The sequence below is a fragment of the Gekko japonicus genome, unplaced genomic scaffold (genome assembly GCF_001447785.1).
Source record: "Gekko japonicus isolate JY-2015 unplaced genomic scaffold, Gekko_japonicus_V1.1 scaffold94, whole genome shotgun sequence".
NCBI lineage: Eukaryota > Metazoa > Chordata > Lepidosauria > Squamata > Gekkonidae > Gekko > Gekko japonicus.
The window spans coordinates 1,713,941-1,729,975 of record NW_015174274.1 but is presented as its reverse complement, the minus strand read 5'-3'; the positions used below and the strand labels follow the sequence as shown (position 1 = coordinate 1,729,975).

Here is a 16,035-nt window from a genome sequence, read left to right as displayed (position 1 = left end):
CCTAGCTCGCGGCCCCAGGGAGCGAAGAGGAGCCTTGGGGACCGGGGGGCGGGGCTCTCCGGGCCTCCCTTGAGCTGCAGCGCTCTTGCACAGGCTCGGGGGACCCGGGAGCGGGGCCCTCCCGGCTTCCCCTGAGCCGCAGTGCTCCTGCGCGGGCTTGGGGAACCTGGGGGCGGGGCTGGGGGCGGGGCTTGCCCGCGCGGGCTGCCGTAGCGGCGCTCCGGAGGGCTTCGGGGCGATGAGAGCTCTGCTCATAACCAAAGGTGAATTTAATTCTCACTGATTGAAAAGAGCATCAATGTTATGTTTAATTTTCACCACAGAAATTAATGGAATCTAATTTCTGTTACGTTGGGTTGAATTGAGTCCCCTGGTCAGCAAAAGCAGCATTAGGCAGACATTCCAGGTTGCAGCAGTGGTAATTTGGTGGGGGGAGGGGGATTCAAGCCATGAGTTATTATATAACTTAAAGAAAGTCTCTATTATGTAACTTAAAGTATTTTCATCTCTCATTCATTGTGAAAAAGAAATAAATGCCAATTCCAATTTTGTCTTCTTTTTACTCTGTCTGGTAAAATGAATGTGGAGATCTAATAGTAATTAAACTGCAATGTCCCAGATTACACATTTACATACTTTTACTTACCATTATACTGCTCACAGACAGCTCTGTACTTTTTATTACATGTTCCTGTTTTCCATAGCCCACCAAGGTCTAAGTAGACACAGGCTAGATTTTCTTTTGGCTCTCCAGGAGCCCAATTAGTATATTCCAGTTTCCAGTCAGATACCCATCTATAATTCTCATTGGTCTAAAAGGTACATCATAGAAAAATGATACAGTGGTTTAAAAAAGGCATTCAGTTTATTTGAAAAAATGTGGAAAACAATGTCCATGTACTAAAAACAAACCATTTTTGCACCTTCAGACTGACTGTTCGTGTTACAGCAACAAAGTGTAAAGATTCCTGTGGCACATCTTAAATACCATATTCTTTAAGTCATACATTTTAATTTAATTTAATTAGATGCATCTTCAATCTGTAGATAAGTATATACATAAGATGCATAGACGTCTATTTATCATTTCCCCCCCACACTCTTCCATATCTCCATTTTACAAGTAATTCCAAATCAAGCTATAGAATATGGATCATTAGATCCACAAAATGAAACTAAGGAAAGATGGGGGGGGGGGTTTTACCTGAAAATCTGACAGAAGACCAAAGTTTGCAGAAAAATATGAAATCTTAATAAAAATATGCTGGGGGATTAAAACTCCCCAAAATAATAGAAACAATGCATGTAGCTTTAAGAAAGTAATGCCCACTGAGCTCTCTGTCAGAAATTTGCAGGTTGTTAAGCAACCACAACAATATTACTGAGCCTTCCAAGCCTGGGTTTCTGTAAAGCAAAGCTTCAGGGGGGGCAGGAATGGAGGCCAACACTGGCCCTAGTCTGGCAATGGCGACCAGCATGCAATGGGGGCCAAGCCTAGTAGTGTCCCACAGTTCACAACTGAGCTTGAGCACAGTGGTGGAAACCAGTGTGCAACTGGGCCCCATTTTTCCCAGAAAGAGGGGGAGGGAAGGCGTAATGTATTCATATCCGACCACGTGCGAGGGTAGCTCGCCACATGGTCATGCGAAGCCTTTGAGCTTTGCTCCGAGAGACAATGGTCCAAGCAGATCCTAGCCTGTGCCAATCGGAGGGCTGGGGTCCTAGCTGGGACCTATGGAACTCTTGGCCACTGTAAATACCCTATCACGGTGGTGTGTGTGTGTGATGGGTATCTTATGAATAAAAGCCAGCCTGCGAGCTGGGTTCCTTGTCTTGTTCCAAAACTTAAATAAATGTATGAGCTGAAATCACTGCCTCTCGCTCAGTACATTTCAGAAGGAGGGAAAGCTAAAGACAGTAGAACTGATAAAGGAAGATTAGCAGGTAAGGAAGAATATATGGAAGCTGAAAAAATGAGGGAGGCTGTGTAGGGTGTCAGAAAAGCGGAAGAAGAAATAGTGAAGGAGGAGATACAGGAGAAAATAAGAAGCCCTCCACAAGTCCTTGTCGATTTCCTTGTTTTATCCTCACAACAACCTGATATTTAAAATATTTATAAGCTGTTTTCCACCCATCTTAGGGTCTCCAAGGTGGTGAACAATAAAAACATTGCAACAAGATAAAACACATATAAATATATAAAAATAATTAAAAACTATTAAAACATAAGTCAAATAGATAAAAGTGCAAACCAGAGAAAAGATCAATGAGAACCAGTGAAGGAACACCTGCTAAAACAAGAAGTCCTCATCTGGTGGTGCAACATAATAGCAGGATACAGAGAAATCCACTTGGGAATTCCACAGTTTTAGCACCACAACCAAAGAGGTCCTTTCCTGTACTGTCACCTATCTGATTTCAGATGGTGGGGATTTGTAGTGTATGCTGACCACCACCGGGGGCCAGCGAACAGCCAGAGCTTGGCTCTGGAAGAACAATAGGGACTAGGCTCCTAGTCCCTCCACTGGGGAACCAATGGGAACCTTGGCGGGAGATTCAAACCCACCAATGGTGACCCGGGGTGTGTCCCCAGGTATGTATATAGTTGGCCTGCCGGCCATTTTGTTGCTTGTTCTTGTTGTGTACCAAATAAAGCGTGCCATGCACCACGTCGTCGTCGGTCGTTTATCCATGCGGCAACCCACTACATAACAGGATTCCTGAACTAGGTTCTCCAAAAATAGGAGGAGGAGGAGGAGACTGGATTTATACTCCGCCCTTCACTTGGAGTCTCAGACTGGTTTACAGTCCCCTTCCCCACAACAGACATCCTGTGAGGTAGGTGGGGCTGAGAGAGCTCTTTTCAGAACCGTCCTCGAGAGAACAGCTCTGACAGAACTATGGTTTCCCAAGGTCATCCAGCAGCTGCAAGTGGAGGAGTGGGGAATCAAAGCCAGTTCTCCCAGATTAGAGTCCACGTACTTAACCACTACACCTTAGTGGTCAGGGAGGTTCATAGGGGAGATGGTGGTCCTTAAGGTATAAGGTATTCAGGCCCCAAGCAATATAGGGTCTTAAGGATTACTATCAGCACCTTGAATTGGGCCTGAGAGCAGATTGAGAGCCAGTGCAGATGATACAAGTTTGGAGTGGTACAGTCCCTAGTAGGAATGGGCATGAACCAGAAAATTATGGTTTGATTTGGGATCAGTATGTGCTTGGAATCAGGGGGAGTGACCAACACTGCTGGTGGGATGGTCATGGGGGCAAGATAGCCTGAACCTTGGTTCGCAACCCACAACCCAGGCGGTTTCACTCCCAGCTTCCTGCTCACTGCTAAAAGCTTTTCATGCAAGCCATTTAACCCTTTGCTTTCTGCTCTTCATGAACTGCCATGAACTGCATCAAAATTTATGGAAGTTCATGGTGGTTCTTCAGTTCGCGAACTGTGACCCAGCCAAAATTTGTTACAAATTTCAGTGTGTGAGCTGGTTTGTTCCCATCCCTACTTGCCTCCCAAAAATCTTGTTGGTCTCTAAGGTGTTCCTGGACGCAAATATAGCTCTTCTAATGCAGACCAACACAGCTACCTTTCTGAAACTACCTTCATAGGATGTCTCTGAAAAACTTCACCATTCAGAGAAATTGGGCAACTTTCGCAATTCTACCTGCATAATTTAATCAAAGTCTACATGTGTTTTTCAGAGATATTTTGAGTTGTGCATCGCTGAGTGAACATTACTACTGCTCATTTGATTGCTGTATTTAACTGTGTTGACATAAGAAAAGCTCTTCTGGCTCAGACCAATATCATGGGCAGCTTGTGGACTGAAGCACAAGAAATATCCCACCCTCCACAACTGTGTTCAACTGAAGGGGGACAGGGGCACTGAAAGGTGGCACTGCCAAAGATCCATCAGGCCAATCATTCTGTCTCACAATGGACCAGAAGATATAGAGAGCAGATGAGGAGGGAGAGAAAGTATTCATAGGCAGCATACACAGGACCTTGGGTCCTGATTTAAGGGCTCGAAAGGACTCATGAGCACTGTGTCCTCTAAACTGTGTGCATGAGTGGGGGAAAAAGAAGAGCTGGATTTACACCCGGCCCTGCACTTGGAGTCTCAGAGCAGCTTGCAATCGCCTTCCCTTCCTCTCCCCACAACAGACACCCTGTGAGATAGATGGGGCTGAGAGACCTCTGAGAGAACTGTTCTTGAGATAATAGCTGTGAGAGAACTGTGGTTGACTGAAGGTCACCCAGCTGGATGCATGTGGAGAAGTGGGGAATCAAATTAGAGTCCACCACTCTTAACCACTACACCAAACACAGGAAGCCCTGCTGAGCAGCAATCTGGAGCCCTGCAGGGTCTTGCCTACTGCCCATTGCCCATTTTAAGATCAAACAGTTATATTCCTCTCAGGATGTGAACTGCTCTGTTCAGTAGGGGGGGGGGGAAATAGAGGGAACATGAACCAGGCTGATTTCTGTAGTCTATATTTCCAGGCTCCACCTGGACAATTTACAACAAACAGGACCACGGTGTAATATAGCCAGTAAAACAGTAAATCACCGTGTACAAATAAACAATATAAGTTGACTTTTATCTCCAATGTTTTAGAATTCAATTATAAACAAAATTACAACCATAACACTATAATATGCAATACAAAGCTTAGCAGTACATATAGAATATTACAGTATTAGTTTCCGACAAACGATGGAGTTCTAGTACACTATCCGTTTTTGAGTCCTTCTTCAGGTTTGTCATTCTGTACTTATATCTTCATTAACATGAAGTGCTGCAAGCCATATTTCAAAATGCTAATTCTTATGTAATTTTTTTGTACGCTACCGCGCTTATTCTGATGACTGGGGAGCTCCTATAGCAAGCTCTAATGTGACTGGGTCTACAGTATATAATAATTGGCTAAGCATCCCTCAGACTAAGCATCCCTGCGCTTTGGGAGTGGGGTCCCTCCCATGGCCCAATCCCCACTGGTGGGGAATGGGCCTCTTGGGCAGGGGTTTCCCCCACCCCCCCGGGGGACTTGGCAACCCTAGATTTCAAAGAAACTATAAATTGCAAGTCTTCCTTTAAAAAGTGGAATTATAATCCAAATGAAGTGAACAGGGAAGTACAGGAAGAGGGTCTGGCAAAACAAATAGAAATTGACTGTAAGGCACAGAAAAAGAATTTGAGGAACATGTTACTAACTTAGCAAGAAAATGGATTAAGAATTTCTTTAAATAAATCAGAGCCAGGAAACCTGCTAGAGAAGTAGTTAACCCCATGGGATGACAAAGGATTCCTAAAGGAAGATGTGGAGATTGAAGAAGCTTGAAAGAAACAGAAATACTTAGTCTGGAGCCTCCCAACGTTTTTTTAAATTGCCCCCACCATGGCAGCTATTTTGTGACTGGACCTGCCTCTCATGGCAGCCATTTTGTACTGATGCTCACTATTCTTTCTTAAAATTCCAAAAGTGTCACAGGTTCATAAAATGCAAAGTTTGGGGAAAGTTTTTGGAAGTTTTGTTAAGTTTCTATCAAATTTCCTCTAAACCAGTAAATTGTCATACATTCGACTATAAATTAGGCATCAATTTTATGCAAAGCTAATTGCAAAATTTATTCATATATTGTCAACAGTGTCAGCTAGTGGAATGCCTACAGTGTTAAATTACAACCATAAAAGATGCACCATCTGAATACAAACCCTCAGGGTGAGTAAATAGCATTATGCTCATTTATGCCTTGTTCTTACCACTTTGCTGTTTAGACCAATCCATAGAGGTTCTCCATATTTCAACACCAGGAGCCATAGGAATGATTGGCTATAGGGATTCAGAATGCCGGTAAGTTCTGAGTTTTTAGAATGACACTGTTTTCTGGCTTCTTCCCATGTTGCAGTTTTAGTGAAAGAATAGCTGCTGTTTCCATAAGGTATATAGCCAGATGCCGGAATTGTTGTTTCAGAGTGAGAAGACACAGGGTCTATGCCAAAGTCATAAAGAGAAAAGGTTAACGCTGGTTTTAGACTGTACATCTGAATCAGTTGACTGCATAAAGTGGACTCTGCCTAGATAACACAGAAAGAAGTTTAGGGCATGACACAACATAGTAAAATGCATTTATATAAGTGCTTCCGATGAAAATTGTTATTAGTGTACATAAGATTTCACTCCAGCTACCTTAGGCTGCCCTCCCACCTTTGCTTTGCCCTTCTTTCCCACTCAGATTTTCAATGAGACTATGGTGGATGGACTCCATCCCTATACAGCCAGGCCACAGGCTGGGCACCACCCATCAGTGCACCATGTGTTCTATAAGATTTGTGGATTCCAAAAGTTGGTAACCCATTTATAGGTTGTGCTTTTACATCAGAAACTAAACATCCAAAAAGAAAGTAAAGATGGACATGAAGGGGAGTTGAAGAATCTAGGGATATCAGATTTCAGTTCGGATTTGGGGCTCACTGCCACTTTGAATTTATTTTTGACTGGATTCACTGGAGTCTGTAGGACCTGAAATGGTACCAGAAAGAAGGCAGCTGAGTTTCTAGGTGCTGGTGTGTGTGCTGTTGGTATGTTCTGAAATGGACCCCAGAAGCTCCAGGGCAGATCCAGGCCCAAACTGTGTGAAGGAGACCAGGCCTGGATCTGCTCAACAACTGAGCCTCTCCCCATCTCCCTTCTACCCTGCATGGCACTGCAGTGGATGCAGGGAAAACAGGGAAGGCCCAGTTCCTGTTATTCAGGCTTTCATAAGGTTGCTGACTCTTGGAAGGGACAAATTTGGCAAGAGGCAGGGCCTGAGTACTTCCCAGGGACAACCCACCTATGAGAGGGGCTGATGGGGCAAAGGGGTAGGAATGAGGATGGTAGAAGTACAGACCCAGCAGAATACACTTTATTAATCTAATACTTTTTAAATCTAAGGCACACAGCTATTCTATGTACTTATAATTCACACCAGTCTATATGCCCATACATAATAACATGCTGTGACGATCTTTCTCACTGACACAGAATGCCTACCACCCTTCACAACCTCTTTCCCATAGGGTCAGGATTACAGATAGGTCAGGCACTCACATGTCACTACCCGTCTTACCTCTTTTAAAATATATAGAAAGCCATGATTATTTCACATCCCAGGTCCTCTCTTTCATTCAGTGAGACACTGCCAGACAGAGTAGCCCAGCCCCCTTTAATAACTGCCCCTCATTTAGACACTGCACAGAGATATTAGAGTTGGGGACTCAAACACTGTTTCATTCACATGCTGCCGATATTTATTCATAGCCTAATATATATGTACACTGAGATCTTTGTTTCTGTGTGTACATGTGTTTCTTTCCCTGAGACAACCAGCCCAGAGGGTTAAAGAAACAAAGAGTTAATTTTATTTATAGTTTGAACATAACACTGAGGAAAGTTGGGTAGAGTTACAAAGTTTCTCTTCAATTGAACTTTTGAACTGTCTTCCTTTTCCAGCATGTGGGATTCTTTGTTATAAATTGACTTTCAGTCAGCTTGAAGCTGTTCTTCTCCACAGATCCACAGCTCCACTCACTCTCAACCCACTAACTGTTGTCTTCAACTGTCCTTCTCATTAACAGTCCATCAGCTCCCATTGGTTGCTTATAAGGGAGAGGTCGTACCTAACTTGTCTGTCACACATGCCTACACAGATCAACTACTACAATCCAGATTCCAGGCCAGTGAGATCAGCAGTGCAGATCAGCAGGTTGGTGCTATTGGGCAGCCAGCCCAGGCATCCTAATGGTGGAGAGCCTATATGCCCAGGGTGGGAAAGAAGTTCTAAGGGGTTGATCCCAATAAAGTTGGCTGGGGCTATATAAGGCCCTGGAATGCCAGGCCATGGAAGATTGGTTGGGACTGCTCCTCAGACAGATATGGAGACAGCCAGGAGCATCTCAACAGGAGGGAAAGAACTTAGGTGACTTAAACCCACCTCCCCTACATTTCTGAGACCTCACCAAGGGCAGGAAGGGCCAGTGCCTCCAGCCACTCCCAGCACAGAAGATACTCTGACCAATCCTACAAATGCCTTGAGGCTTTTGCCAGGGGTGCAACACTGCATCAATCCCCCTAATAAGCAACTGCATATCCCAAGGCCCAATGTGAAACACTGCAGTACTATGATAATCTGGTTCCAGGGTCTACAAGTGCATAGCCTACAAAAATGTGTTCTTCTGATCTAGGATCCATCTTGGCCCTCTTTTCTTTAGGAATGTAAGTGTGGGCCTTTGAAACACTTTTATATACCAGAACACTTTTAGATGATTCAGGCTGCACCAATCCGGAGACCACTGTCCCGCCTTTTCGCTTCTGTTTCTATTGTTTTATTTCCTGTAATAATCACTTCAGAAATTAATGTTTTGTACAACATCTTGAGATAAAAAATTGTGAGTACTTCTTTATCACAGTTGTTTGATTTATGTATTGTGGGTTTGTGCCCATACCACAGTTCAAATGATGTATTGCTTGCACCTTTAGTATGTAGTCTGTTTTGCAGGTAGGTAGCAGTGTTGATTGCTTTCCCCCAATACTTGTCAGGTAGCTCTGCCTTAAGGAGCATAGATGTGCACATTTCAGTGAGAGAACAATTTTTCCTTTCTGCTACACCATTCTTTTCTGGAGTGCATGGGACTGTAAGCAGATGCTCTATTCCTTTTCTGCCAAATAATTCTTCATTTCATATCCTATATGTCCCATTTTCAGTGCAGATTGCTAGTGGCTTTCTTTGAAATCTGTTACTGACCATTGCCACATATGCTTTAAAATTTTCCAGCACTTGACTTTTCTCTTTAATTAAGGTCACAGTATATCTTGAAAAGGCATCAATAAAAGTCAGCCCATATTTATTCCCACTAGGAGTTGACTTCCAGTTTGTCAGCAGATCTAGGTAGCCGCTCGCCCTGTGTTCTTTTAGAGGTTTGTTTTCCTTTTTCTGTTCTCTCCGATGTTTGACTTATTTGGGGGTTGATAAGTCTAAAGGTTTTTCCTTTGTAACTTAACACTAGGAGTTTGAGTTTTCATTGGTCTGCAAACATTACTGTGTATCAGCTCTAGGAGTCACTAATCTGGCTTTGTTTAAGCTAGGTCACATCCCCTTTACTTGAATGCAATGCATACATTTTCCTTAAACAGCACATTTACTTCTCTGCGTGCCTTTAGTTGAATTCTGGCTTTCAGATTGCCTAATAGCATAATTGTCTCTACATCCCAACCATCTGTGCCATAGTCAACAGCAGTTCTTGTGATCACAATGTTTGCTAAAGTTTGCTTTCTGCATGCAAGTCTGAAGAGCATATAAATCCTGATGCACTTTGCCATTTGCAATTAACTGTCCCCTCGGTCTGATACAGCATTTCCCTCCAAAATATGTAATCATGCCTTTCTTCACAAGTACTCTCATAGAAATAAGATTATTTGTCAGTTCTGGGACATAAAGGTAGTCTTTAACGAGGATATCTTGGTTCTCTCCACCAGGGAATTTGCATTTTATGATTCCTGAGTCAATGCCTTCTGCATTATAGACTGTCTATCTGCAACACTTAATGCCTCTTTCTTTTCTTTATCTAACATTTCAAAGAAATCTTTATGAGCACACGTGTGGATTGTGCAGGCACTGTCCAGATACCAAATATGGCTTTTTGTGGCTTCTTGTGTTAATATAAAACATTTCTGTTTGGAGCTTCCCCCTTTTCTTTGTCTTGGAAAGGCATCTCTTTGTTTAAAGGAAATGCAATTCCTCTTAATGTAGCCTCGCTTCCCACAGAGGTGACAAATGATCCCACCTTTGTTATTTACATCTGATCAGCATTTGGTTTAAATGCTTTGTCAGACTTTTCAAATTATCTGTGTTGTATGTTTTCTCAAGCTGATTTATAACTTCTGTGAGGGACAGATTACTCTTAGATTCAATCTGACACACTATATTTGCATATGACTTTGGCAGACTTATTAATAGTAACACAATGAGAACTTGTTCAATAATTTCCTTTCCTGAACTCCTCCACTGTTCAGCCAATCCAAACATCTTGTCCAGATGATGATGTAAATTACCCCCCTCTTTCATCTTAATACTGAAAAATTTCTTTTGTAGATAAAGCTGACTCTTTAAAGAGGAATTTACATGCAGCCTTTCCAGTTCACACCATACAGCTTTGGCTGTTGGCATCTGAATTACTCTTAACACAATTCTGTCAGTGAAACACTTGATTATGGCACCTCTTGCCTTTTCATTTACACCTCTTGCCATCTCAATTACTTTGCCCAGTAATTAAAGATTCGAGACTGGGTGGTATTGTTCAGATCCATATGATCTGAATTTGGTTTTTTTCAAAAGCAGAACAACCACTGCTGGCCTTCATCAGCAACAAGGTGGATGGGTCTAAGAAGCAGGTGGTTGGCCTAACAGCACCCAGAATTCTGTTGACATCGACTCAGGAGAGCTGACTGAAGGTGTCAAAGACCGAATTCAAAGATGGCCAAGGGGCCTCCAGTTCACATACTGAGTCAACACTGACTGGAAGGTCGCAGTGGAGTGACAGGACTTTATCTGCCAAAAAGCTTGCAAATGTCTCACAGCTTATAGTCAAATTTCTATTATTCCGGGTCCTCTTAAAGAGGGAAGTAGGAGACCTAAATTATCCTAAATAATTGAGCTGGGTGAAAGCTAGCAAACATGATGGGGGTCACATAAAAATCTTATTCAGTGGCCTCACTGCCATCTGATAGGATTTCATAAGCGTCCTATAGGATGCTCTTGTGGCTTCATTGCAAACACACCACCAAATTCGCTCCAGTCATCTGAGTTCCTGTTTCATCCCCCTAAGCTCCACAGTGTACTAGGGGGATGTTTTCTGCCAGGAACGGAGAGGATGTTGGGGGCAATTTCATTGATATCTTCAGAGTGATGGGGGATCTAGCTGAGAGAGGGGGTAAGACTGAGTGTGGCACTTCTGAGAAGAAGGGGGAAATTGCCCTAAGAGTAGCAATCTGGAGACAGACAAGGAATGACACTTAGCAGGAGAGAAGGTGCTGACCTCACTATCCTATCTAATTGTCTTCTTGTTGCCCCCTGCAGGGCCTAAACACCAAGGCGCACGGAACGCTGTTACCTTCCCACCGAAGTGGTACCTATTTATCTACTTGCAATTTCTTGCTTTCGAACTGCTAGGTTGGCAGGAGCTGGAACTAGAGACGGGAGCGTCATGCGGCAGCTCGGTCTCGAACTGCTGAACTACCAACCTTCCACAGCCTTCAGTTCAATGTCTTAAGCACTTGAGCCACCGCACCTCCATATAATCCTTATTGTGATTTAAATAATTTACTATGGCATTTAAAATTACTAATCTCATTTCTTGTGACCAAAATGTTATGTTGCAAGAATGGGCTTTGAGGTCTATAAAATATCTTAAATTAAAACTTACCAGTGCTTTTTTGACATATGTATCCATACTTTATTGAACATTTTCTCTCTTTCCAATTTCCTGCCCACTTTTCAGGCTCCTTTATCATAGTAACACAGTTCTCATAGAAAGAGAAGTAGAACCTTTGGCGCTTCAAAGAAATAAATAGAAACTCACTGATATTCTTGTAACTAAAATAAACACCAATTTACTCTGTCACCACACCCATCTGTGAATGCATATTTTGGTGTCTATTAATTGTGACATTAACAATATATACTATTATTAACAATTATATGCTAAGTATTATTTCTAAGCTAAGAAACTTTTACCTACTTACACTGAATATCTTCCTCAAATGAGGGGAGAGACTGTGTATATATGGCTATGGTTGCCAACAGGCCTGGAGAAAACTGCCCTGTTCCTTTTATTGATGTTTAATGTGTAGAAATGACCAGCTAAAGCTTTTCATGTTATGGAGATGAATAACATCACCTGGTAAACATCATCCCACTAAGCTTCTCTTAAAAAGAAAAAACTTTTTCTCCAGGCTTGACTGTTTGGCATAGAGAAGGTCCCACATTCAATCCCTAGAAGCCCCAGTTAAAAAGATCAGGAGGTAGATGACATAAAAGACATCTGCTTAAGACTCTAGGGATCCTCTGCCAGTCAGAGTAGACAATGCAGACCTGGATAGAAAAATGCTCAGGTTCAGTATAATGCTGCTCAATATACATGTCCAACTTCGGAGTCCCTCTAAATATCCCACTATGCTCATATTCATTTATTAATGTATTTCTATTCTGCTCTTCCCATGCTGGGAAATTCTTGGAAGTTTGGAGGTAGAGCCCGGGGAGGGACCTCAGCAGGGCAGCCTCTCCAGCGGAATAGATCTCAGTAGCCCAGAGGTGAACGGTAATTCCAGGAAATCTCTAGGGCCCATCTGGTGCCTTGTAACGAGAGACTTCACTCCCACATCCAATTACAGAATCTGACTAAATTTAAAAGGGCTTTGTTTAGTCAAACCATTTAGCAGCAGAGTGCTCCAAGATTTATCTATTAAAAGCTGATTAATAACCTTTAAATGTGCAACAAGTAAGATGAGTTTGATTCTTTGAACTATAACCAGTAAACCAGATTGAAAAGATGACAGACTGTTATCTTTTATTGAAAAAGAAATCGTTCTCTTTATTATGCAAGACAGGAAGAAGTATAGGCATGTAAAATTAACCCTATAATTACTGTAAAAATAAGTGCTAAAATTCTCAAAGTTTCTAATCTTAAACAGGCCTGCTCAGAATCCAACTCAGGTCTATTCAGAGCAAAAGTGTTCTCAGGATGGCACTGTCACTGGCCCAGGTCACTCAGTGGCTTCAGGACCAAGTGGGGATTTGAATCTGGATTGCCCTGCTCCGTGTCTGATACCAATAAACAACACTAGCTTTGGTTTCCCAGTTTTCATTGTCAATAAGAATTTTTTGGCAATTATTTTGCTGCTAATGATTGTGTGTGTGTGTGTGTGTGTGTGTGTATGATGAAAATATTTGACAAAAATTCCAAACATTAACTTCTCTCCTCGGCATCTAAGAGGACAGAAAGCATATATCTGAATGAAAGTCCACGAATGGTGAGATTGCTGGAGATTTCAGGGAGTGGGCAGGTTACAGCTGATGACAAAACTGAGCATTGTCCTCCACTAGTTCCACTGGCAAAATTCAAATAGAAGAAAAGCCTCATGGTGAGAGAGAGCAGAATAAAAGCTAGTTTAATTGCTACATTTAATGCACAAAACCTAATCTTGTTCACAATTGGCTTATTTGTACTCTTTAGAGATTCAGTCATGGTTTAGGGTCTATTCACAACTGGGTTGCCTATCCTGGATACTTTTCCATATATGTAATTTTGTTATAAAAATGGTGGTACAAAATGAATCACTTTGAAAAGGAGAAAAGAATTCACAAGCAGGACTTACAGAAGGGGTGGGGGCCCAGTTTGTATAACGCACACTACTTCCATCTGTCCATACGAACCTTCCCTCTTCAATGATATCATGCAGTCCAATCCAAGAATCAACTGGCACATTTTTAAAGTGCATGGTAAGGAAAGCTGAGTGAAAACAAAGATAATACAAAAGATATATATAGATATATAGACACACACACACAAACACACACACAAAGAATGGACTTGCATAAATAAAGACTATTTAATACATTGACCCAAGTATCTTTTTCTGTAGACTAATCAATGCCTTGCAAATCATAGTGAAGGTAAGTGGAAGGACTTGTGAAAAGCCAGCCCAGTTTAGTAGAACTTCCCAAAACTCCATGCTAATAAATGTTTAAACAGATAAATAGGACACTACTGTAATCAAATGATTCAGAAAGTTGCACTGGTAAACAGATAGGAACTGTGGGCTATACTACTGCCTATCACTGTAAGTGTGCTCCTATAGTTTCTACCTCATTAATGTATCACGTTTCAGTGCTTATGCTTTGTTTCAAATTTGTTTTAGATTTCTGCTTGTTTTCAGGTTTCTGTAGTCCAAACCCTTCACTGTTCACTGTATGCCCCATCTTGTAGATTGTATTTCACTTAGTCTCAGTGAGAAAAGCAGACTGTAAATATTGTAAATAAATAACTAAACAACTCAAACTATCACATGCAGTCTTGCAGAGAATTACTCCAGTCTGGAGTAACTTCATGTAAAATTGTGTTATTTTGGTAGTCGAATGGTCAAGAGTAGACTAGAAAATTTTGAAAGAACACTTACTTCTCAACGGCAACAGCTCTTTGCTGCGAACAGAATGGCAACAGTATATTTTACTTAACAGTGAGTGCTCTTCTCTGGGCTTGACTCAGAATGGGCACAACTCAGAGAGAGTACCCTGCATTTTGAGCTGGATTGAGATCCAACTGACTCCTTACACACTCTGACACCAACCCATATCTGTCATTCTTCTCCACTATAATCTTTCCTCGTTTACCTTGAGAGAGGAGGCGGAACTGGAAAGGATGAGTAGCAACAGGGCCCATATGGTCTAGGCCTAGATGCTCCCATGAACAGGAAAAGAAGAATTCATTGACTCCAGGAAGCATTCAGTATTTTTTTTCAACATTTCTTGATGTCAGTGGATTGCTTCCACACATACTCATGGGAGTATTTCATCTAAATCCTGAGGCCTTCCTTGCTAGGGTGCCTTTCTGCCACTAGTTCTATCTTTCAAGGTTATGTTTTGAAAAGGGGGATCACGTGTAGTTTTGAGGATATTTATTCATTTAGGACATTTTTATACCGCCTCTCCAGGAAACCTGTTCAAGGTGGCTTACAAAATAAAAAATAATAAAACATTAAGAATTATTAATTACACCAGGGCTCTTTTTGTAGCAGGAGCTCCCTTGCCAATCCTCCAAGAGCTTACAGAGCTCTTCTTACTGGGGCTACTGTAAGCTCTTGGAGGATTGGCTACATCAGGGTGTGTGTGGCCTAATATGCAAAGGAGCTCCTGCTACAAAAAGAGCCCTGACAACTCATTATTAAAAGCCCAGTTAGAGTATAGAACACTGAACAGCTAAAACTGTGTCTAGTCTAGTCTAAAACTAGTCTAAACGCACTATACAATGGAGTTAAAAATCAACCCATTAAATTAAAAGCCTGGGTAAACCAATGTTTGTTCTGGCAACTAAATGGCAGTAGAGAAGGCACTGGGAGAATTTCAAGGAAAAGGTTGTTGTGGTCCAGCCAAGTCCAGCATAGCAACAAGATGAAGAGAACACCTCTGAGGAGGAGATAGTCAGCAGACGAGACCCAAACTCACAGCCTGTGGCAGAGGTACTGCAGGAGGAGGCCGTCCCTGAAGGACCTGACAGAGATCCTCAGCCAGGAACCAGTACATTGGCTCCTCAGCTTCCTAGCCCTGGTCTGGCAACGGAGAGCCAATTGCCAGCCAAGTCATTCCCTCCATCACCAGCGCTTTGGGAACAATGTTGGAAGAAGATAAAGAGAGGCCTTCAAGTCTGAAGTCATAGTGCTTGGCTAGCAGCACAGCATTGGCCCATTACAAATAGTGAGGATGAGTGCTTGTAGGAGCAGGACTGAGGTAGCCTGCAGGTATGTGATGCAATACAGGTGGTTTAGCAGTGTGGGGCTTAAAAGCACCAGAAAAGGGAGTAGACATGTGGAAACAACTTGTTTAATGGTTACTGACCTTGCTGCCTGTATTCTGAGTTGACTTCCTTGTCTCTGGCATTAGCCTGTATCTAGAAACCTTGATATCAGATTCCCCTTTGGACTTGAAGCTGTGAGTGTCATCTGGCCAGTATCTGAAACTTGGAACTGTGCTCAGATCAACTCTGACATCTAGAAACTACCTCTCTGTGCTGGCAGTCAGGACAAGGGTATTACATAGGTGAAGTGCCACTACTGATAAAGCCCTTTCTTTGGTTGCCACTTATTTCACCTCTAAAGGCAATGGCATGGAGAGCATGACTTGTGAAGAAGGTGAAGAAGAAGAAGAAGAAGAAGGTGAAGGTGAAGAAGAAGGTGAAGGAGAAGAAGGAGAAGAAGGAGACGAAGGAGGAGACGAAG

General features: G+C 42.4%; 1 protein-coding gene across 1 annotated transcript in view; it reads right to left on the bottom strand.

Moving 5' to 3' along the window:
* Nucleotides 1-16,035, bottom strand: part of LOC107120957 (macrophage mannose receptor 1-like) — a 67,394-nt gene that overhangs the window by 10,669 nt on the left and 40,690 nt on the right. Inside the window, exons 21-24 of the mRNA XM_015423749.1 lie at nt 13,420-13,553; nt 11,469-11,598; nt 5,769-5,998; nt 647-812 (exon numbers count right to left, since the gene is read on the bottom strand). Of these exons, the coding sequence (XP_015279235.1) occupies nt 647-812; nt 5,769-5,998; nt 11,469-11,598; nt 13,420-13,553 (660 nt within the window). The remainder of the gene's footprint in view (nt 1-646; nt 813-5,768; nt 5,999-11,468; nt 11,599-13,419; nt 13,554-16,035) is intronic.